Source organism: Diadema antillarum, unplaced genomic scaffold, assembly GCF_040938485.1.
Source record: "Diadema antillarum isolate AM-2024a unplaced genomic scaffold, OU_Dant_1.0 scf00000047, whole genome shotgun sequence".
NCBI lineage: Eukaryota > Metazoa > Echinodermata > Echinoidea > Diadematoida > Diadematidae > Diadema > Diadema antillarum.
The window spans coordinates 323,770-349,606 of NW_027270936.1; the positions used below are offsets into that span (position 1 = coordinate 323,770).

Below are 25,837 nucleotides of genomic sequence, written 5' to 3' on the forward strand. Positions count from 1 at the left end.
CAAAAAATAAATGAACTTCAAAAGGAAGACAAAAATATTCCCTACAGAATTTCAAAAACTGACAAATATCTAAAAGAGAGGAAGATATGACATTTTGACATTCAACATTTGTTTGAAAAAACATTTCTCGACAAGTCTTTATGAATTATTGAAATCAGCAAAGTTGAAGATGTCATTCTCTCACAATTTCTTATTCATTCCATATGCAGAAATGACCAAACTGTCACATTTCAGCTGTATAAATAGAAAACTTGTCTTAAAACCACCCAAAATACAAAAGAACAAATGTTAACTCTGATATATCTTGGTATGGGAACATGCTTTTACATGTACTTGTCTTTATAGCTAAAAGTAACAAATTGTCCAAATTTACATAAAACATTGTGAGGTATGACATCATCAACTCACTCATTTGAATTTTCATATGGACTGGTCAAGAAATGTTTTCTGAAGAAAAAATGAAATTTCAAAATGTGATATTTTCTGTATTTCTTATCTTATTTTTGTCATTTTTGTATCATTATACAAGGAATATTTTTCTCTTTCTTCTGAAGTTTATTTCTTTTTTGGGGTGGATTCCTTCTTTACAGGAAGGGAGGTCAGGAACAGCAGTGTTTGATAGGCTTTTCCCACTCAGGATGCGTGCCGGAGCATTGCTGGAAACTCACGTGTCCAGCAGGTCAAATGACCACGTGACTAACTAGGCCTACAGTATAGTCCACAGTGCCTCGGACCACATAAACATTCTGTCCCCCCAGATAACTATTTCATAGGAGCAGTTTTAGATAACAACAGGACAAACACATTAGATAACCTCCTCAAACCCCTTTATCTCATGTCTGCATTTGTTTTTGCTTTGTTTTGTTTTTTTCTTGTTTCGGACAAACTTTATAGGTTTCAACCAGAATGTGCAGGTGCCATAAGATTTTCTGGTTGTCAAACTGGTCACCTAGGATTTTTAGTCTGTTTTAGATTTGTATTTTCAAATCAGAACCCACGGCCGGAATCCACAAAGATGGTACAATCTTTGTCCATGGTTTAAACCATGGACGAAGACCGTAGTTTTTTATGGGGCACAAAGTGTCGCAAAGCCTATTTCATTACGAAATCAATCATTTCGTCCACGAAAAGATTTTGACCCGTTGAGGATGAGTCCTGAGTATACTCAGGCAGGGGTCTACGGGAAATGCATGTTTTAGCAAAATCAGCCTGTCATCAATAGTTTAAAGGTGCTATTGAGGTTACATAATTGAATGGAACTGAATTGAATCAAACAGGTCTGTACTAAAATCATGCCGGTATGCACCACTTTTTAAACAATCATGAGCCCAGCACACCAAAACACACAGAGAAAGAGGAAGAACATGCAACCAGCACACACTCACCACAGGTCTGAGGTCCAAACGTCCATCCTTCTGGTGTCCTTACCATGGAGATTGGAAGTTGCCGTATGAGAACAGAGGATGTCTCAATGTGTATTCGCTCGTGCTCAAAGCCCATGAATACTGCCCACTGGAAGACAATAAGGTGGTATATGTCTTTATACAGTCTGTACGTGCATCTCTCCTCTCTCTCTTTTCTTTTTCTTTTACATTAAAAAAATCATCTTTAGCTCCAGCATATCACAGGAACTAATTTATGGAAGAAAAAAATCTCACATGGCGAGTGAGCAAACTATAAAAGTGAACACTTAGGCTCTAATAAATTTTCAGCACTGGGCCAATTTCAGTGAACATTATTTGCTTGTAGTTTCTCAAACAAGTTTTGGAGCCAGAGTTGCTTTTGGGGAGTGGGGCATGGTTGTTGTTGTTGTTGTTGTTGTTGTTGTTGTTGTTGTTGTTGTTGTTGTTGTTGTTGTTGTTGTTGTTGTTGTTGTTGTTGTTGTTGTTGTTGTTGTTGTTGTTGTTGTTGTTGTTGTTGTTGTTGTTGTTGTTGTTGTTGTTGTTGTTGTTGTTGTTGTTGTTGTTGTTGTTGTTGTTGTTGTTGTTGTTGTTGTTGTTGTTGGTTGTAGTATTGCTTTCAGGGTGTTCTTAAAATCACACAAAGCCCAGTGTACTAATAAATGATGACATTTTTAAGGACATTAACCAGTCGAGGATGAGCAGATTTTGTTATAACACACAAATCCCATTGACACCTGCCCAAGAATACTCAGCGGGACCAGTCTGTAACAGGTTAAAAGTTGACATTAAACGAGACCCAGGAAGTGCTCATTGGAGTACTTTAAGTCTTTCCAGGCATCCTTGCTAACTAATTTGACGACAAATTTTCACTAAAAGAAATCTGAAATGGGCATTTATTTTGGTGTCCCCCCCCCCCCCCCCCAACCCTCCGTCAGGGCCCTATTAAGATTGGTGGGTATCCCCAGATCTGCCATGAACAATCTTTTGAAACTGTACCAATAGATTTAAATCTGTAACATTTACTTTGAATAGTAGCCCCCCCGAAGGTGTACGGTGGCCATTTTACAAGAGGAAAAAAATAATGAGATCCTATTACAGCAGAGATGCTGATATTTGCCAAGTTTAGTGATAATCCATCATGGTGTTTCAAGAGTAAGTTTCAACAGTTTACGCTCAACGCATGCTGGACACTGGATGACGAATAATTGCAGTAAAAATAGAGTTCATACAAATCAAAGGCACTGATGAGGTAATGATTCACTTTGAACAAATATTGAAGCAGTCCTTCAGCCCATCCTACATACACATACACACACACACACACACACACACACTCAAAAACAGATTCAATAGTACAATTTGTATTTAGCACTCAATGTTAGCTACTCAGCATCAACCAGGGCACTATTAAATATAAACACAACATTCCATTGCCAAATCACAATAACCTATTGTTGGTGGACTAAAAGTATGTAAAATATGCATCGATCCAATTTTAGATGATTTCAAAGAAAGCTCAGTTCATTAAATGTTGCATCAAATATGATGCACTCACAATACATTTATTTATTCAATTTTCTACAGTAAACTTGCCACCCACAGGAGAGACAGCTAGATTTATAAAGAAGCCACATTTGCTACACACCCATGGGCTATCTTGAGTCACTGGGAGGTCCAGGGGTGTGGCCTCAATGACCTTTCGAATCACATTGCGAGCCTGCAGTCTGAATTCCACGACATCCTTCAGCGAAGGCCACTGGAATGAGCCTCCCATGCGAAAGTTTTCCTGAAGGGATGGAGAGAGAGAGAGAGAGAGCAAATGTTTATTTCAATAATGTTGCTCGGAGATTGTCAATAAGAATATGGTACTTTCCACTTTCATATTCTACTTGCATGATAAGAACAGTGTGAAAACATTAGAATCTTGAAATCTACTGCATTAAATGAGAAACGTGAAAACAGCTATTGAAACCAAATATAACTTATACACCTTTAATCAAACAAGATTGCTTCATTTGGGGCCTTTTATTTGTTACAACTATGTGATTGAGGAACAGCTTATTTTTGAGGCCTTACAACTAGTGCACAAGTACTTTACTTCAAGTTAACTTACTTGGGAAGAAACAATTTTATTCTGCTCTATTGGGATATACATGCTGTATTATAAGTGGTTATTTTCACAAGGGTTTAATTTTCGCAAATTTTGCAAATCACAGTTGGATCACAAATTTAAAAACACATGAAAATGTCGCCATACACTAGAATAACAATACATGCCAGATAGCGTTGGTGTCAATTCGCAAAATCAACATCTCGCGAAAATGTCTGTCAGCTTCTAATTCGACAAAATATCTGTACACGAAAATAACAGCTTATACAGTATTGTGTATGTTGCTAAAGCATTGGTAATATGAGGTCTTTAACAGCAGAAGAAAAAAAGAACTCCTCAATGCCAACAGCTTTACCACCATCCCTTTGACCTTTCTTTCCTATACAGGGTGGCCCAGAAAGAACAGAACATCTAAGATCTTTAGTTTCATCAATATTGTTGCAAATATGTCAATATTTGGCATACTATTGGAAAGGCCATTCTTTTTCCAATAGAATGACATCAAGTTCTCTAATCTTGGTTAATGCGTTATGATTAGGACCATTTTTGTCAACCCTTGCAATTTTCAAAATATGATCATTTTGCACTCTCAGAGATACCAAAACCAGACAGAATTTGGCTTGCCATAGAACCAGTAGCATCCACATAGGCCCAAATTTACAAAGGTGGTACGAATGAAACCATGGTTTAAACCATGGACAAAATCCATGGAGCGGCAAATGTCGCATGGAATATTTCGTTACAAAATCACTTTTTGTCGATGAAATGATTATTTTGTAACGAAATGACAGCATTTTGTTACTTACTGAACATTTCATCCACAAAATGATAATTTTGTTAACGAAACAGTCATTTTGTAGACGAAATGACACTTGGCGCTCCATGGTTTTTGTCCACGGTTTAAACCATGGTTTCATTGGTACCATCTTCGTGAATTCGGGCCAATGTGTGGAATGTGGGGACGGTGTGATTGTCATTGTGAAAGCACAACCCATTGAAATGCTAAATTTAGCTGGAAAATAGTAAAGTTATCAATTCAAAGGCATGACTGGCAGTGACGTGAGTTCATTAGTGGTTTAGGAATAAAGCCTGTACTTTTGATTAAGTGTACATTGATAAATACAGTGAGAACTGTGAATACTGCTGTGTCGGTTTAGGATTAAATCAATTATGGTCTTCATTATGCTTGCTTTTCTTTGTAGTTTTCATCTAATTGAACAAAATTACACAGGTCAGACAGCTCAGATTGAGAATCTTTAAAATCGGTCAGCTGCATTGTTAATTCGCGTCTTTAAATTTTCTTGTGACTGCTCAGAGACACTGTAATTTCACAGTACAGATGTCTCAGAGTTGAAGGCTAGCACAGACATTTTTACAACTAGCAAAATCTGCAGTCTCAAACTGTTCAAGCCCAGCGAGATACCTGTTAATTTGTTCATAAACCGACACAGCAATATTCTCAGTTCTAACTACACTATTTATCAATGTATACTTAATTAAAAGTACGGGCTTTTATTCCTAAAACCAATCATGAAAACACATCACTGCCAATCATGCCTTTGAATAAACCTCGCTACACGTATATTCCAGCTAAGTTAGCATCTCAATGAGCTTAACAGCTCGTCTCATTCACAATGATAACGGCCAATGACAATCACATCGTCCGCCCTACATTCTACACATTGTGGATGCTACTGGTTGTATGGCAAGCCAAATTCTCTCTTGTTTCGGTATCTCTGAGAGTGCAAAATGATCACATTTCAAAAATTGCAAGGGTTGACAAAAATTGTCCTAAAATCATAACGCATTATTAAACCAAAATTAAAGAACTTGGTGTCATTCTATTGGAAAAAGAATGGCCTTTTCAATAGTTTGCAAAATAATGACATATATTTGCAACAATTTTGCGGAAATTAAAGGTCATTTTAATTAATAGATGTTTCGTTCTTTCTGGGCTATCCTGTATACTTCCCATTGTACATCACTACATTTACATTACATATATTGGTCATTGCATTTTGTAATACATACAATGTACAATGTACTTCAAGTTACAGTTCCTCTATGACTTCTATCTAGTCTAAATTTACTAATCATCAGGATCTTTGGTGTTAAAATATCACTATAGAAGTTCACAATCTGCAAAGAAGGCATACAAAACAGCATAAATTATACAAGAGAAAAATTTTATGAGCATTTTATTCCAAGTATCGTCTCCCATGCGGATCACACATAAAGGATTGCAATCAGGTTTTTGTGTCGCTGGTATTCAGAATTCTATGAACATTCTGCATGCTACCAACCATGCAAGGCATTGTTACGTGTGAATGCCCTCGGCACACTGTGCAAACGCATGATATATCTGCTACATGCCATCAGAGAACAAGGTTTAGTTGGCGTGCCAGTTTCAACTTTTTAAAGGTTAATGTTTATTTGCATGCATCCGATCTAGTATTAAAGAAAAGCAGCGAGATGAATACACAGTATATGATTCAAAACATGTTTATTTTTTTCTTCACCTCAAGCTTAAAATTTTCATTTTTTTTCCCCACTGGGATATTTATTATTCTACATAAGACATTTATTCATCTGAACAGGTAATACATCAAAATATTTCAAATAACATCATAACATTTCAAATACAATACTTTGAAAAACAAAACAACCAATAAAATATCGTGACTCAGTCAAATTTTTAGTCAAATTTTCATGGATTGGTGCGTCTGGATAATGCCTGAACTGCACCTTGTGTTATGGCATGAGTACAGAGAGCACCATACACATTCAGACAAATAAAGACAGCACCATACACATTCAGACAAATAAAGACAGCACCATACACATTCAGACAAATAAAGACAGCATCATACACATCCAGACAAATAAAGACAGCATCATACACATTCAGACAAAATAAAGAGATCACCATACACATTCAGCTACTCTGACCTAGCCCTAAAGCCCGCCGCACACTACACGATTTTGCCCCGATTCAGCGGTCTTAAGACCTTAAGACTAGAAGTGTGACGTCACAGTCTTGCCAGTTTCCAGTCGTACGACTGGGTCTTAGCGCCAGTCGTAGAGATTTGACATGTTGAATTTCTACGACCAGTCGGGAGCTTCCAGCCATTCACAATGCAGTAAAACGCAAGCGCACGCAGTGCGTACTGCGCGCGCTTTACAGTCGGGTCCGTATAGTGTGCGGTGTCCGGTCGTACGACTGGTCTTAAGACCCAGCTTGGCTTAAGACTTTAAGACCAGTCGGATCGTGTAGTGTGCGGTGGCCTTAACTGACCTTTCCAATGATTACTTGAAATAATGATGCCAAGCAATTTTCAAATCTTTTAAATCACACATAATAGGGGAGGTTGCAAAGAGCAACCAGGGATGCTTTTACACTCTCTTATCAGAACATTAAAGAGATACCAAAGTTTTCAGGAAGTTTTCAGGGCAGCTCTGCATTTGGGTTCATGAAAAAAACTTCATTCCACCAGGCATGCAACAATTTCACTCGCACTACTGAATTTGAAAGCCTTTGAAGTCCTAGGCATCGACTGTGTCTATGAAGAGCCCAACAGAAGCAGTCTACTGACCTTTAGATTTTAGTTTCTATCTCTTTTGAATTATACCTATCGGAATTTCTGTATAGATTTATGCCTCATATCACAAAAGGCATATTTTGGGTGGGAAAACAACTTGTTTGCTTTTTACCTTTCCTGCAATAGACATGTGTAGTAATCCAATTTGGGCAAAGCAATGTTTTCTGTGAAATTTTCAATAGTTTTGGCAAGTAACAGTATACAATAGTGCAACAAAGTACACTGTAACTGACTGGCATATCTGCACATCGCTGCATAATAATTGAGCAAAACACAAGTTTGAGAATTGCCTTTTCAGGGCTCTGTCTTATCAAAAGATATAATCGATAATAAATTTCCTTACCACACAGGCTGCCATAGACTTATGATAGAAATCAACTATATAATCAATCATAACTCTTCATATAACAGGGCCCAGATTATGCCATGATGTATTGCATAAACCCATACTGTCTTGCTCAAGAGGGCAAATAACCCAAAACTTGTGGACCAAGGATGTGTTTATCTGAAATCTTCTGGGGCAAAATCACCATCCTAAACACGTTTGAGGCATTTTCTGGGATTGGATAAACGCAAACTTGTTTTCAAACGCATTTAGAAACCCTATTTTGAAACGCCATTTAAAGGGGAAGGCTAGTAACTGATCAGTGGGAATCAGTGGAAATGCTGGGAGATGATTGTTCCAATCCTTATGTGATTCATTCAAGAGTTCATTGTATATCTATTGTTGTGTGAAAATGATTTGCTTCAGAACGGTCTCATATTCAAGTAATGTGTAGATTAATGCCCCATCACTGACCAGGGACGCTAACCTGGAAGCATTAAACTGCACATTACTTGAATATGAGACCATTCTGAAGCAAATCATTTTCACACAACAATAGATATCAAATGAACTCTTGAATGAATCCCATAAGGATTGGAACAATCATCTCCCAGCATTTCCACTGATTCCCACTAATCAGTTACTAGCCTTCCCCTTTAAAGGACATTTTGAAACACATTTGAGACCATGATGGCCTTTCGGCGAGTAGTTATAACGCAATGCCGTTTTGAATCGCATTTGTATTTCATGGTCAACTCCTCGCTGTTTTTCAGTTGTGTTTTCTACCCATTATTTGTGTGTGAATGATGAGGCATGTATGATGGTATATATATATATGTAGTTGACCTTTACTTCCTGGGTCGAACAGCGCAAAGCAGCTGCGCAGTGACAACACCCGAATCGCGATTGTATGATGGATAGATAAACGCTGCACCCCGAGAAACACATATCAAACCACGTTCGCAAACACCATTCGTAACACGTTTTGAAACGTAATTCTCTCTCCCAAGTTAGATAAACGCAGCCAAAGTTAAACCTTAGTTTTGCACCAGAAGTAAGTTGATAAATGCACCCTCTTACTCTATTCTTCTTTTATATAGCCATCACTGTCTCCTACCCCCCTGTATGTCCCTCAGTGCAACCACAACTTCCAACTCACTGTTGCTCTTGAATTGTCACTATTTGACTTCCCAAACACCCCCTTTGTTGCTACCCTTCCCTCTAGATTCTCTTTCTCAGGTTTCTTTCTCCAAACAACGGGTCCCTCGAGGAACACATACACATCGTGTTTTACTACTGCAAACCTCTCTTCATTTGCACTACAATGCAAACTGTAAAACAACACATACACTGTAAGACAAGTATTAAAAACTGTTGGCTACCCATTTGCATACTGATCATAGAAAGTAGTGATGGGGAGGCCTGGATGAGGTAGATACCTGTACATGTAAAGTACTAAAACAAGACCAGGGAGCGACATACCCCTGCAGCTGTCATGTGAAAATATGTGGATACTCATTGTAGACAGCTGACATTGGCAATTTGTCATTTTTTTAATCATCCGAGGCTTAATTTTGAATGCTTGGAAACAAGACTATGTGACATTCCTGCTAAAAGACCTCAATAGGTTCACTTGAAACAATGCTATTCAAAATCCTGATTATTTCCTACTGTTTACCTTTAAGCAAGCCCCATAACATTTTATCCTTATACCATCTTTATCAATCTGCACTAACCTGATTTTCAAGCATCAACCTTCTCCAAAATCCCAGGGCACTAACAGTCACAAATAATAATACTTCCCAGTATTATAGGCTCTTAAACCTTGCCTATGGAATCAGCTCCTATCAAATCACATTCCATACTCAAGCCTCACCTGCAACTAAACTACAAAGAGGTATAAAAGTGAAGACTAGTTTAGCTCACTGATTTTACCATTTCTCCAAGTAAAGTACTGTAAAACACAATATTTTCGCAAGTTGCCTCTAACATTCAATACATAGTGTAGACAAGAACTTTCCTGTACATTTTAATTTCGTGAATCTTGGCTCTCGAGAAATTTGTGAAATGAAAGTGCATATACAACGTTTTACAGTACATATAGTATCTTACACTTAGATCCATAACTGTCATTACTATCCTTGCCTTTGTATAAATAAATTGGTCTAATAGCACTTCTGAAGTAATCATCAAGAGCAAAGTGACCTAACACCGGAGTGGTAGAAGCATCACACTGGGCATCATCACCTAGCCGTATGATAAAATGATTTCCTGATTAGGATGACCATCATCTCGGTAAACTTACCGTATCATCCCAGCTCATCTCATCAACCCCTGTCTCAAACAGGGTTTCATATTCGTAGTTGACCCTTTCCTGTGATATGAGAGAAAAAAGAACACCATGGAATTGTTAGATTTGAAATAAAATAAAAAAAACACAGTCATGTAACTGAAATTTACATTGAAATTTTCAATTCTTCAAAATTCTTTATCTTTGATATATCACCACTGAATACAGTAGCAGGGATCACACAAGATCATGGTACAAAAATTGACAATGGATGACTGTATTCATCTGCTTTCTAAATCAAACTAGGGGTGTACAGGGGAGACAGGCCTGCTACTTTAACCCATTGAGGACGAGTCCCGAGTTTACTCGGGCAGGCTTCGGTGGGAAATGTGTGTTGCAGCAAAATCAAACCGTCCTAAATGGGTTAATGGCTGTGAGTATGTGATTAGCACTCACATTCTTTTGCCATTGTCAGCTGACTAGGTGTTCAAACATAGAGCTTTGGCTCCTGGAGTCTCTCCACTCAATATGCCTATCTAGTGTTTGTGTATTACATTGTGTTTTCTTCCCACTTGTCTTTGGCCTATGGCCACTCTGCGGCACTAACAATCGTCACCACCCAGTGTTTACCTTTTATATTATCATGCAGGATCCCTAGTTACAGTGGTAAGCTCTGCTGTTTTCCTTTTGTTGAGGAAACACCAGTACTATGAATCTCAGCTCTGCAACTCCAACAATATGTGAATCTATCGTGCTATCTCATTGCTTTTTATACAATAAAATGACACATGCTACAGCATATCTAGAGTTTAGCGATGGAAATCTCTTTTGGGGACATTGAAGGCTCGAAGAGAATTGCCGGAGGAAGGAGTTACATGGACCCCGTTTACAGCGCGAGGCTCGGCCACAGCTCGGCCCAGCCCCGCTTCAGTGTTAACGCGCAAAAGGCCAAATGTGGGGCCAAAATTGGCCTCGCATTTTGCCTTGCTCTGGAGGTGGTCTTGGCCTTTTTTCAGTGTAAACGGAAAGTGGGCCAAATGCGCGGCCAATTTCAGTCTGGCTTCCAAACTCTCTGCCAGTACTATTTTGCTATTTAGGATATTAATCCCCTCAACATCGAAAGCTAGTATACATGTAGTTTAAGGTGGTTTTGTCCTGCAAAGGATTTTTCCTTCGGCAAAGGCCTTTGCCCAAACGGCGACTTCGTCTCCACGGAATCCAGTTGGCAAAGGGTCTGAAAACCAGACTATACCAAATTGCGTTTGTTTAAAAGCAGAGCGCCACTACGACAAAATATTGAAAGGTTTGAATTAAAAGCGCGGCCGAGCCCGGCAGTGTAAACGGACAAAATTGCGGGGCTCAGCCCTGCAATTGAGGATGGGCTCAGCCGCGGCTCGGCCCAACCCGCACTGTAAACGGGGTCATGGAGGAAAAGCATATCGTTGGTGGGGTGACAAAACCTCGTATCTCAATATTTGGTGAAAATGAGTTTTCTTCATTATATTGAAGCTAGGAACCATTACTATGTTATTCCCAATCCTTATATGCCCATCTGCAAAAATAAGGTCACAAATGATAAATAAAAGTTGGCTGTTTCCATTGACTTACATGTTATGGCAACCATGTTTTTTAGCTCTCCTGAACATTTGACATTTTTGAGATACGAGGTTTTGTCACCCCACCAACGATATATCATAATGATCTTCCAGAGGCATATCCGTGATTATTCTCATCAAAGCCTGCATTTGGCAGCAAAGTACCATGGTAATACAGGAGCCAAAAAAAAAAAAATTTACAATCGTATTATGGCATTGATAACACCCAATATGATTGGTAAATTGGCACCTCGTCTACAACCACCCTGTCCACTGTCCACCTAGTCTAATGCCATCTCGTCTAAACTAACTTCGTCTACTACCAACTCGTCTACCAACCATTTTGTCTATATGCCAATTAGTCTAATTGTCATTTCGTCTACTAGCCATTTTATCTAATGTCCAATTTGTCGAAGTCACATTTCGTCTAACACCCATTATGTCTATTGACCATTTCGTCTATTAATCATAAGGTCTATGAATAAAATAGTCTACAGCTCATTTTGTCTAATAGCCAATTGGTCTACAACTCATTGTCTAATAGTCAATTAGTCTAATAACCAGTCAGTCTACTCCCAACTGGTCTACTGCCAACTGGTCTACTCCCAATTGGTCTAATCCCAACTGGTCTACACCCAATTGGTCTACTCCCAACTCGTCTACTCCCAATTGGTCTACTCCCAACTCGTCTACTCCCGACTAGTCTACACCCAACTGGTCTACACCCAACTCGTCTACTGCCAACTCATCTACTGCCAACTCGTCTACTGCCAACTAGTCTACTCCCAACTGGTCTACTACTAGTTATAGTTTTTTTTTTTTTTTTGTTATTTAAGTCTACTTCATCCAGTTTCTTTTTTCCCAGTGAAATAGGTTGAACACTCTTGGTGCCCCATTTGGTTTAAATTTTTATGTTCTGATTATGACAATTTTTTAGGAAAAAAAGATAATGTCACAGTGTGAAAAACTTGCGGTGTTATTTTTGTGGTGGATGTGTAATCTAACTAGTGTACCAAACGCAATGAAAATCAAATTACACTCGTACTCGATAATTCCTTATTCGGGATCCCGCCAAGATCGCTGCATGCATGCGCACGGAGGTACGGGTGGACTGGGGTGGTCGGTCGAAATGTAATTCTGTTTCGTATGACTGACAATTCGTTTGTGATGGAGGATTGTAACTGAGCTAGTTTATCATTATTTAGTTATTTTACGGCCAGAATGTAGACTGGATAGTCATGTCTCACCATTGATTAGTATGTCTTTATATTCAGCATGTGCGGAATAATTAACAACTAGAATAGTCTAATATTGATTTTTGTGCTAATCAAGGGCAGGGTTTAATATGAATAGTTCATGACAGTGAGACGGACTGGACACTAGACAAAGTGGTATATTCAGTATTAGCATGACCAGATGGAAATGATCAGTTTGGGTAAATTGTTGAGAGTAATTTATACTATATCAGTTGGGAGTACACCAATTGGGTATAGACGAGTATAGACCAATTGGGAGTAGACAAGTTGGGAGTACACCAATTGGGAGTAGACCAATTGGGAGTAGACCAATTGGGAGTAGACCAATTGGGAGTAGACCAATTGGGAGTAGACCAATTGGGAGTACACCAATTGGGAGTAGACCAGTTGGGAGTAGACCAATTGGGAGTAGACCAATTGGGAGTAGACCAGATGGGTATAGACCATATTGGGTATGGACAAACTAAGGGTTGGACGATATGATAACTAGACAAAGTGAACGTAGACTAAATGACTTGTAGACGAGGTGGGAGTAGACTAACTAGTAGTAGACAAAATAGATATTAGACGACATGGCAAATAGACATTGTGAGTGTAGACGATTTGGTTATTAGATCAATTGTTTTGTAGACGAAATGCTCCTTAGACAAGTTGGGTATTAGACAGTACGGGTAGTGGGCAAAGTGACTATTAGACAATATGGGTACTGGACAAAACGAGTTGTAGACCAAATAGGTATTAGACGAATCGGTAATAGACGATATGCCAGTAGACCAATTGGAAAATAGACATAGTGGCTGTAGACGAGGTCACTACAAACCATATGATTAAACCGTCTAACTGCTACTTCAGGGTCTTGAAATATAAGATCTTAGCTCTATTTTGCAGAAAACCCCATTCAATTTGGTTCAGCAGTCACAGAGAAATGTGGATTGTTGTAAAGCATGTCATGAGTCTGTTTCTTCCAAGTTTAGCACTTGGATGCTCTTGAAACTGCATACTAAGACAATTGACAGAACTTGGAGGGAAGAGATTCCTGACATGCTCTACAAAATTCCTCATTTCTCTTTGACTCCTGAAGCAAATCGAATGGGGTTTTCTGTATTAAACATGTGGACAATGGGTTTTAGTTTCATACCCTGTACTGCAGTATGAAAGGCTACTATAAATGTCAAGTGTGAAAGGGGCACAGATGGCATCTCATTCTTATCCCAGCCAAGAGCAAATCAAAAGCTCTCAAAGCATTGACATGAAATAAATTCATGTTCAAGTATTAGCAAACATGCTCCTTTGAGGACTTGGAACATACTAAATATTGGGGCTGTGCCAGGCTCTAAAATACAGGATTAAAAGGTCCCAAAAAATAAACAAGAAGAAGAAGAAGCAGGTAATAAAACACATCAGCTGCAACTCTTTATCTTTTCTTGTTGACTTTGACTGTTTACCCTACATGGTCTACATTATGTTTCAGTGAGATCGTGATGTCTGTCAGCCTAACCAAGAATTATAACTTGGAATACATTAGGGCTATATACTGCAGCCATTTTCCACTCATTATAACACTTCCTAACCATGTCTCCCTTCCTGTTTCAATTCTTTAAACAAGATATTTGAAGGACGTATTGGTTTTTAATTTTGACAAAAATGCTAGCCACCTTGTACAAAATTAATCATAAATTTTACATAAATCGTCTCTGCTATAAGATCAAAGTGCCACGACTGACTAGGTTTATTCAAGAGGACCTACATACATAGTATGTACAGCACGCCATACCAGCATGTTTACTGTATAAAAGCAGATGGTTAAACAGAGTATAATTTTCTATTAAATCTTTGAAAGATGTCAAACATTCGTTTTGATGTTTTAGTGCAAAGTATAACAGGGTACTTGTTAGCCACAGTTTAGTCGTAGAAGACTTAAAGGTGCACCACATATTCTTTCTTCAGGGATGCCAAGTTCAAAAAAATTTTATGAGTGAGATTTTCATGACTCGGCATCTCGGCATGCGAATGTGCGTACGAGCGAGGGTGTGGGAGGGGTTTCCCCCCCCCCCCCCATGGCCTCCCACGGTAGGGAGCTTTTTCAATTTTTAGCTCTTAATGGTGCGATCAGGTGCATACTTAAGTGACTATTTTTTACTTATTTTGAAAGACAAAAGGGAAATATACCTTCAATTGCAACTATTACTTTAATCTTTTGAGCTATGCTCATTATTATAGGCCCAAGTTGCAGACTTCGCCCGATGCGTGAGAAAAATGGGTGTCATGCGTGAGATCGTGAGATGGCCCCTTAATGCTTGAGCAGAATGCGTGAGACTTGGTAGCTCTGTTTCTTGGGAGCATGTATGTACATTGTATGTGGCCCTGAAAAGGGCCAGAGTTCTCAAAAAAAAAAAAAAAAATTGTTGGTTGGCATTCTGTCCTCAGTACCCTCCATCCTCCTTCTGGCCTCTTCCTTTAGGGCAGGTACTTTTTAACAAAATCTCCACAACGATGTCTGATTTAGAGATCATTTGTGGTGCCAGCAAATGTTTTATCATTCCCCTTAGAATTAAAGGGAATGTATATTTTATTACATACCATAAGAATTTGAAAAAATGAATATCCTGAAGCAATACCACTAGTCAACCATGCACTCCTGATAGGACAGTTTACTAACCTATTCAAGTTTTATAAAAGATATTTCAACAAAGACTTTTCCCGACAACCAAACAGTTAGCATGCGAGACTTGCCCAAAGACCTGCCTGAGAATTGTACAAAATAGCAACAAATGCACTTGAAGTACTTTATTAAAAATTTTGAATTGCATTGAATTTGTTCAGAAGGTTGGAACAGCCTGTTACCTACATCCAGAGACAAAATATGTGCATAAAGTTGAACAAACTAGTGCACAGGTCTGTTGCTTACACAGGGCACACAATCTCTTGGAAACTTAAACTGGTCCGTATTGCGTTCTTCTTTTACAACTTACACTGAAAGGCTTTATTCTGTCCCACTTGATGTACCTGTACATATTGTTAGTTGAGCTTAATAGATCCTATGGAATGGTGTGCATCTGCACAAGAACTTTTTGGCATTTACATTATTTATTTAGTATGTTATCTTCATGAGGCGACAGCACCAGGCCCATAAAATATCCATGTGTGTCTAATATAAGGTACAATCTCAATAAGGTCATACAGGCCTATAATGTATGTCAACAATAAAACGGGACTGATCAAAGGGCATGATATCAACATGCTGATAATCTTTGGTAACTTTACACCTGAAGATCAAACTAAATAAATCAGAAGAAGGTACTGCTGGACACACCTTCCAAACTAGAGCCAATTGAGATAGAGAGAATGGAGGTGTGCAAACACGCCTCCAAGGATATTTGGAATGTGATTGTTGATAAGATTTTTCTCTTTTTTTTTCTGACAAACCAAAGTATAACTACCTCGGGTCTTCCTGTTATTTTCCTGTGAGGTCCCTGCTATCTACAATCAGATGCATAAACTTAGACAAAGTATTACTGTTATCCTCTTTGAATACTAGATATAAAATCATACTGTGCAGTTTATTCACATTGTAGATGGACGACTATCTTATGTCCACCATATTTACTGAATGTATTAAATGCCCATTTTGCTGACGTGGAGAAGTTGACGAAAAGGAGTAAGGTTCACTTTAAATTAACATTGCATGTGCCAATGAAAAACTGCATGATAATGCCTTGAGAGCAAAATCTTTATAAATAGTAAATTTTGGGAGCAGCAGTGCTAAAGGTAGAATTCTGGAGCAAAGGTGGTATACAATACAATTGATGCTTGATAAAAGTTTTAGGGGATAAGGATATATCTCAATGGAGTATGTTTTGCCACAACTACCATGATTGATCAGTCAACTCAGAGGACTGAAAAATAGCTAGAACTTGTACCAAGAAGGAGACTCCTAGACAACTTTAGAGACGTCTCCAAATAAGATGAAAATTCATTCGTTAAGAAGTCAAAGAGACATCGCTGTGACCTCTCTGAGACTTCTCTGCGAGATCTTTGGTAGGTAGCCAAAAGGTTGCCAAGCCACTGAGACATCTCAGAGACCTTGAAAATACGATGACTTGGCCGCTACTAGTTCTCAAAGAGACGTCACAAAGATGTTGTACAGAGGTCTCTGCAATTAGCTGGATACTGGAAAGGGTCTTCCATTACAAAAAAAAAAATTAACATGTTCTATAATTCTCTTGCGACCCCCCCCCCCCTAAGGCTCAGCTAGATTCCAGGGGACGTCTCAGAGACTTCGCAGAGATATCTCTGTGACTTCGGGGACTCAAGTAACCACCAGGTTGTCATCTAGTTTCAAGCCGAAAAGATACCAACTTAACCCGTTCCTTCCGCAAATTCTCTATTAAAATACCTTCAATGTCCCCAAATGAGATTCTTTTTGCCCGTCGACAGAGAACTGACAGGTTTAAGTAATCCACCTGTGCAAAAGCAGTCAAGCGGTGCATGCATCCCCTCCCCCACGGTCAACTACATGTGCCCTTGAACATTAGAAACATCAATCGGGTGAGATGTATGAATAGAGCGTGCGCTGATGGGTTCACAGACTCTTTTGTTCTACACAAATCAGGCACCAGAATGCGATGACTGGGGTCAGCAAACACAGATATCTGCTGTGATAAGCTTTGATCGCTAATGTACATGTTCATACGAGTTTTGTAGCAAAGCAAGGGCAAACTAAATCAGAACAAAGGTAAAAAATACTGTAAAATACGAATTCTTCCAACAGAAATTAAACAAGCGCTGATAGAATAAACTCTAATCTTTTCATCAAACCCATTTTGGAGGACTTTATAACACAAAGAAGCATGAATTTGGGCCACGAAAGCATGCACTCTTGTCTTCATCTTGGGAACCTGGCATACCAGATTCCCGTATGTCAATTGCTCCCACGGGAACCTGGTATACCAGATTCCCGTAAGGATTGGGTTAAGAATGCAAGTCACTTTCTACTTCCGACCAAGCTTCTTGGCACTGCATAGTGCACTCATTCACAATTCAAGTAAATAGTTCCAATCACCTTGACTCCAAATACACTTGTATTTAATGAAAATATTAGACTTATCAGATGTAATCGTAAGTATCACAAGTACCAATAGTTTTATCTTTTTTCCCTGTGTATTGGCCAGAAGTCTGCTAGAGCATGCAAATTAGAAAGGTAATAATGTCATCACCTCACAACAATGTTTTACGCAGAGTGCTTCTCCAGTTTTCCAATGTGTCAACTGTGACAAATAAGATTGATTTACATAATGACACACAAACACACACAAAAAAAGATCATTCTTGTATCAGAATGGGCAAACAAATCATGAGAGATCATTACGCATGCAAATTTCTCATCAAGTCACTGTGCAACACATATTTCTTCTCAGAGTATCACTTGATTTTGTTCAAGGAAAGGTGGAATTCAGAGAAGTTACAGTGTAGGCCTACTTGTTTGCCAGAAAAGTGCTTTTTGACTATCCTATTTTTTTTTCACAATGCCACTCTCAATTTCCATCCAAACTTCATTCTCCCTGCAGCAATACTCAGATGCTTCATTTTGCAAACTATACGTTGCATTCCTGTGTGCAGTCATCCTTTGACTAGTTTGTTCATGGGCTGCAGTATCCTTTATCCTTTTCCCACATAAACTGCACTGATGCTAGAAATGAAAAATGACCTGCTAAAGTTATTGATATGGGGAATACATCTCGGAATGCCTGATGTCAAAGCAACAACAGCAACAACAAATTTCTGCCTCGGTGAACATCAAACTGTATCGTGAAACCTCGCAAATTGTTCCTGCCCTTGCTGTGAACTGCTGTTTAAGATGTAAAGTTATTTGTATTTTGTTGATAAGTTATGATGGTTGAGTGAGTCTAGGATCGTTATTAAAGACCTTTTTCCACAACATTGTCAACCCGGCATTGATGGGGCGTTTATTTGAAATATGGTTTCTATATTTCACGGGATACTGTAGAGTTAACTTTATTTCAATCATGTGACATGGAAACTCTCCCAGTCTGTTTATCTTTCCCACCATGCTAACCATAAATTTAGGTGTGTATTTGTTCTTTTTTTAATCAAATGGAGTGTGCACAAGCACAAAGCCTTAAGGCATTATTACTACACAAAATTCCATGTAAACTTTCACATATCACTTCACTGAAGGTGATACAATAATAACTAAGTGTATATAGTCGAACATGAAGCAAGAGTAGAGTATGTTTTGTCTAATTATGGTAATATGTCAGAATGAAGAGAATACACAAAGCTAAGCTACAGTATCATAATAATTGTTATTCTAAAACATAAATAAAAATGCCAGGGAACTATTGCGCATTCTGTAAATGCTCACAATAGGCATAAGAACTGCTTTGTCATGAAACTGGGCACATCTTTGCTAATGGACACACTGTTTGTATTGACAAGCACCCTTCAGGATCTCCTTCAGAATTATGTAATTCATTACTAATCTATTCCTATACTTCAGCATTTGAAATCTTTTTTTTTGTTTGTATCAACAATCATCACCATGTTGCACATACCTCTGGGCTACCTTCTGGTTGTCACAAGCAATCTTCATTGGAATGGCATGTCAGGATCTGTTGTTTTTGTTTTTTTATATCCCTTACTGTACTTTGTTTGTTATGTCTTGAAAGGAATTGTCAAAATTGTCAGTTAATAAGAAGAAACTAATCCCCCTTATCCCTTTTAACTAATATAGATTACATAATCTCCCTAATCCCTATTACTGGCTATTGTGTCATTATGGTCACTAACCCGTTGAGGACAGACTAATTTTGCTACAAACACATTTCCCATAGACACCTGCCCGAGTATAATCAGGACTCGTCCTCAATGGGGTTTAAAGAGGATGTACAAAGTGTACCTAGCTACACCTAAATGGCCTTACTATTTAAACATACAGCTGTGTATAATTAGTGTAAGTTCGGAAAGATTGCTGAATGCTACTGCCAAAAAAAAAACCCCAAAAATGGCAAGTTAAGCTACTGAGTATGCATCTGCCACACAAGGGGTTACAAGTATGTGCCCACAGATGTAAAAAATATCCACTCATAAATTTCCACTAAAAAAAAAAACACTTGAACAATTTAAAATATTCATGCTAAAGGCAGTTTTAACAACGGCAATGTAGAGACATACATTCCAACAAGTCATAGAGTCTGGGAAAATTGTCAGGAAGTTTACCTCGATAAGACCAGCAAGCATGAGCTTGTTGATGTACACGACTGCTGTATGGGCGTAGTAGAATATGAGGGGGAGACGTAGCCTGTCCGGTGCTTTGTAGAATACATCTTCAGCTGGAAATGGGCAGAATTCAAAGAAAAGGAAACTTGTTGGGACTTTAAATGCTCATTATTCATGCTATGCCTGCAAACTGTGGAGGCATTCAAATATTGGAATGCAATGGCAAAATATCATGGAGGGAAAACAGGTGGATGCTACAGCTCAAATCTCAGCAACACAGCATCTGCATACTTTCACTTCTTTCAAACTTCCATACGTAAGGGGCTCTACCCTTCTCCCAAGTTCAAACTTGCAAGTCTTTAGTCACGAAATAAAAACAATTGTGTACATTGTATGTGACATACTGTAATTTATACATGTTGAAGAGTGCATTTGGGCACTTGATAAAGGATTATCGAAACTGCTGTCCACTGAATTTTCAATGTCTCAAAACCTCACTGACATTGAAATTTGATAAATAAAATTTTACATCATGCTTAATAACAGTTGATCTAAAATGTACCCTTGCGCGAGGATTACACATCAACGGTAAAGTTGATTAGAGAAAGGATAGGAAAATTGGATTTCAGACCAAACTGACAGTCTTATAAATCGATTTGTGACAACTTCTGAAGAAAACAATTGTTTTAAAAGTTGATTACAGAAAGGATAAGAAAATTAGATTTCTGACCAAACTGACAGTCTTATCAAACTGATTTGTGACAACTTTTGAAGAAAACAATTTGTAAGTAAGTTATTTGAAAGAAAATTTAACTTCTAGGAAAATTCAGAGTCGTCACCATCAGCTGCTAAGCATAGACAGATGTTTCCACTGGTAAAAACACAACCATTTACCCATACTGAAAAAGTGGAAATTTTCGTGGTGTTGAAATTTTCACGCATTTCATGCAACCAGAAACTGGCAAGAAAATAAAAAACACGCGAACATATTTGCATGCCATATGTTCCAGTAGTTGATGCCTTGATTCCATGGAATTAAAAACACGGCAAACTCTTCTTACCCGGCCAAGCACAAAAAATTAGTCGCGTGAAAATATCCACTTTTACAGTACGTTGTGGTATGCATTCCTTTAATAGCATTGATAGTATTTTTGAGTAGTTCTTTGCCCACTATAATATACAGATTTAAGCAGCATGACTAAAGTTGCCACACAAAGTCCATTATATGTAGGTAACCAGGGACCATTACAACAATTCAAATCCTTTTGTTTAGACAATGCCAAAGGGCTTACAATATGTAAATCAACATAGAAAGAGTTGGAAATGGCAATGGACTGACTTTCATGTTTGACAATGGGATCAGTTGCTATACTTTGCTCAGCTAGCTTGCATCCATAAAATACACACATCACTCACAGCCTGCACTGGCTGCCATGCAGTTTGTTTATATAATACAAGGAATGCAGACAAATGGAATGAGGATGTGTATACTAGTACATAAATCCTCTGTGGATGACCTTTTAAGTTTATGTGCAACTTGACATTGACAGCTAATCCTTCACCAGGAAAATTCCCCCTAAGGTCTTCATCATTGCCAAGCAAATTTCATTGTTCAAATGGAAGCTGAACACGCACCAACCAAACGCAGGATGAAATCAGTTGCTGTTATTTTTAGACAGGGATGGTATAGTTTGGGTTTGAGATGGGGCTTCAGGTTTCCATCTTCTTCTTTTTTTTGGGGGGGGGGGGATAATGAGAAACTTTTTATGAAATATGAAAGAGAATGTAATTCTAAGAGGAGAAGTTTATTTGGTGAAGATTGGTTGTGAAATGGCTGAGATATCCAAAATAAAGTGGTCCTAATAAAAGGTGAGACCAACCTTTTATAAGGATCGCTTTGTTTTACTTTGTTTTTGGATATCTCATCCACTTCAAAACCGATTTTCGTCGTACAAAGTTTAAATTCCTCTAAGAATTGTATACTCTGTAACATTTTATGATGACAGCACTACTGATAATAACAAAATCGGATGACAATGATGCAGATAATGAAAAAAATGACAATAATAATAATTTAACAATGATCAACATCATCATAATCATTATCATTAACACTATTCATCCATGTACTGACGAATACACTGTAAATGTCCATATTTTCATGCGATTAATTTTTCGTGCGCACTGAGCAGATCAAAAACATATTTGCAGGTTCTTGAATTGGTGATGCAAGATTTTCAACTCAAAAATGTGCAGAGAAAATTGTGAAGATATTTTCACAGATTTTACAATTCATGCTAGCTAAAGTAAAAGCAGCATGAATTGTGTGAAAATTTGTGCATCTTACAGTACAATATACTCACTCCTGAGAGCAGCAAAAATGCTCTCATTCAGACTGTAGCTGTTTTCAAAGTACTCCAAGATTTGCCTGCACAGAGAAATGGAAGACCATAACAGATAACAATCACTCTATCAATCTTTCTGATTTATTTAGAACAACTCACTTTCTAGATGCATGCACACTTTCTGTCACTTATCTCACTTAAATTGGTACTAGTGTGAAGTTGCGGTTTCAATACTGCCAAGTCAGAAGGGAACTGCAAAAGTGGACATTTTATAAACTAGCATGAAAACAAAAGCATGCAAATTCTTTGCTTGTTCTTGGACTTACGTAAACACATGAATAAATTTCTCCACTATCGCTACTCCTGAAGCGCGAGTGAATATGTCGTGGTTACCTTTAATGCTGCTAAAGCCTTTAACCACTGTGGCAGTGGTGAGCTTTTGAAGTGCTTGCTCAAATGCAGTGACCATCTGCCATCTTAAAAACACACAACATTCATTTTACTCTACACAGCATAAAAATAATGCTTTTTACAGTAACTGTTTTTGTGTGTTTGTTGTTTGCTGATGTTTCATTTTGTGTTGCTTTTGGTAGGGAGTGGACTTTCATTTACGGGTAATAAAAGCATCTGCTTCAAATTTCATTCCAATAGCTTCTTTACTCTGCACTGCCAGCCAAGCACAAACAATTTTAGGTTTCCCTCCTCCATCCATCCCTCAACCCCCAACAAAAAAACAACAACAACAAATGTAATACACATGTACAACATTAGGCAATACCTGATTATTAAAACACTGATAAAACAAAGAGAAAATAACCCACATGCTGCAAAATCAAAGTTTAGTGTATACTTTCCAACTATTTTCTGAAGGAAGAAAAGAAATTGAAATCAAGCAATTTTTTTCAACTCATATACTAATACTCAATTTGGCTGCATCCTGCACCACCACACAAAAGTATTTACATACAGAATGCTTTCTAGTGCTGGATTTACACACACGCACACATACTTTGCCATATTTGAGACAGGTATAACAAATATGACTCTTTTTAAATGCAAAGTCTTGCTGAACACGTTACGAGTCTCAGAGAAAGAAAGAAAAAGATGTTAGCAATGAATGATTCAGATGGTTATCATCTTTATCTGCTGAAGTTTGTACTGCTGGCTTCTTGTACATACTGTACGTACGAACTTGGTGGAGATGAGAATTGGGCTTTGAACTTTTTGCCAGTTACCAAGACAACACTTATGAAATAGTAGAGCATACCATTTTAAGAGGAATTCAAAGTTTATTTGATGAAAATCGGGTTTGGAATGATTGACACATCAAAACACAAAGTAAAACAAAGCGATCATAAAGAAGTGTGGGTCCCACACTTATTAGAATTGCTCTGTTTTGAATATCTCAGCCATATCAAAACCAATTTTCATCAAATAAACATTGAATTCCTCATGGAATTACATGCTCTTTCATATTTCTATAAGAGGTTTCTCATTATCTCACAAAAAAAATGTTAGAAACCTGAAATTAGGTCTCAACCAAAACTATACAGACTCATACAAAATTTGTAATCAGATAGTTAGGTCAGAAAGTGGTTCTAATGATGGAAAGAGTGGTTTCAGGTTTTTCATACACATATATTGCTATTCAAATATCCAAGGATATGTACAATGTATCTCGAAAACATGCGCTCATTTGCCTGATGTCAGCTATAAAAAGGAATATTGATTTTGGACTGGCTACGTATGCCACGTACATACAGTGTAGATCTACACTGTTCAGTGGTGTGGGTAGTTAATTATTAATCTTAAGTACAATGTCATTAAATCAGGGAGTGGCCTTACACTGCATTTTGCATGATTTCATAGTCTCTATTTAATTAGTAATTTTTCATGTGAAAATCAGTATCGAGTTACTGCTCAAATAATCCATATACGTCACCAACAAAAAACACCCATAATGCCCATCTTCATGGGCATATATTTTGCTGTAACTTGCATATTGTACATTGTCCCCGTGAATTGAGAAATGTGTGATACAACAGGTAATGCATATTCAAATCCATTATAAAGTGACAACCCATTGAACTGATTTCTGTTTCAGACCTCCTGCAATGTCTCGTGAATGAGAGCTAGAATGCCTCTAAAACTTACTCCTTATTGCAGCAGGACAGGTCACAAGGCTGCAGCGAGCGGAGAGTGTACGGTCCCGTCAGGATATCTTTCAATTCCAGTTCCTTTCCCATTATCTTTCACAGAGTCGGCGATGTCAACAGCAAGGAAGTATGACCACAGAATAATCTGGAGATCGAGCAAAGGGCAAAAATTAGGGAAGGGGCAATTAAAATACACAGCATTACCCAACATTGTATTCCTCCTGCGGTACAGAAAATGCAGTAGGCACTACAATACATTTGTGAAGGCTTGACACAATTTTTTTTCTTTGGGAAGCCCAACAACATAATTTGGGTGCCCGACTGGGCCACCATAACAATATTCAAACATATTTTTTTCTTAGAAACTGGTGGCCCAACATATATTTCTGATGGCCCCTAGCCACTGGGCCACTGCTAATGTTGAGCCTTGCATATAAATGTCAAAGGTCACAACTGATGTGCAAGAAATTAGCATTTTGCCCATGCACCAATGAGTTCTGTACACTAGTATACTGCACTGGTCAGAAGAGCAGATCCTGAGAGCAATTCAGATGGGAGCTCATTCACAAGTATGAAAGAAATTCTTCCCAGGTATTCCCTGTTAGATCACCTGGTGATCCCTTTGAGTGACAGTATAGATAGGAAACGGGCATTTATAGTCCGGCAATATGAGCACAAAGCCATGAAGATGACATCATCATGTATATCATTGTCATCATGTACATGAGTAACAGTGTATAAATGCAAGTCATCTCCGAGCACTGTTTGCTTTCTGAAGCCCCATACATGTATCCATGCTACTTTAATTACATTTGTACTCATCCCTCATTCCTTGAAAACAGAGGACTCTGGAATGCACCAACACGAGATGGCATTTCTCATACCAATTCCTCCTGAGTAAAGTATGACGTACTGTACACATATTATATCAACATCTTTCATAAATTGGGTTCAAGAACGTAGCCAATCAGAAGCACTGAAATGAGTCGCGTGTACACTCTTCATTTTCTTTATTATTATCATTTTACATGCATGAGCATGCAAAAGCACAGCAAAAAAAGTAGAGCTGCATACTCTACTTGACGTCACAATGTAGATAACAGCAGTACACACTCAATCAATTACAAGCACATGCTCGATCACTTTACATTTTATTTGCTAATACTTCTTTTTTAAACAATTTCTAAGTTTGTGTTCAATGTGTTTGGAACACTTCTTTAAACATCTTGGTTGTTTAGATAAGTTCAACATTATACCTTTGGGCTAGCTTACTGGTATTCATCCACAGATAAAATGTAAAAATAGTTCATCAACCCATATACAAAACAATAATGCACACGTTATAGTATACAAATATACTTTGCCTTGAGAGTTTCTTGTTAAAACTATGGGCAGAGGTGACTCCAAAAGAACTATTCACTGAGGGGGTGTGGCCCCGAAGTGAATGGACCTTTTGGAGGCATCGAGGCCTATAGTTTGAACAAGAAACTCAAAATTAGGCAAAGTATGTTTGTTCTAT

At 38.1% G+C, this 25,837-nt stretch overlaps 1 protein-coding gene across 1 annotated transcript in view; it reads right to left on the bottom strand.

Annotated features, from left to right (window-relative positions):
- The window catches only part of LOC139715375 (uncharacterized), a 59,679-nt gene that overhangs the window by 28,878 nt on the left and 4,964 nt on the right, over window positions 1-25,837 (bottom strand). The window contains exons 2-7 of the mRNA XM_071626948.1: window positions 24,317-24,463; window positions 22,181-22,245; window positions 19,818-19,930; window positions 9,743-9,811; window positions 3,049-3,189; window positions 1,386-1,512 (exon numbers count right to left, since the gene is read on the bottom strand). Of these exons, the coding sequence (XP_071483049.1) occupies window positions 1,386-1,512; window positions 3,049-3,189; window positions 9,743-9,811; window positions 19,818-19,930; window positions 22,181-22,245; window positions 24,317-24,408 (607 nt within the window). The 5' untranslated portion in view covers window positions 24,409-24,463. The remainder of the gene's footprint in view (window positions 1-1,385; window positions 1,513-3,048; window positions 3,190-9,742; window positions 9,812-19,817; window positions 19,931-22,180; window positions 22,246-24,316; window positions 24,464-25,837) is intronic.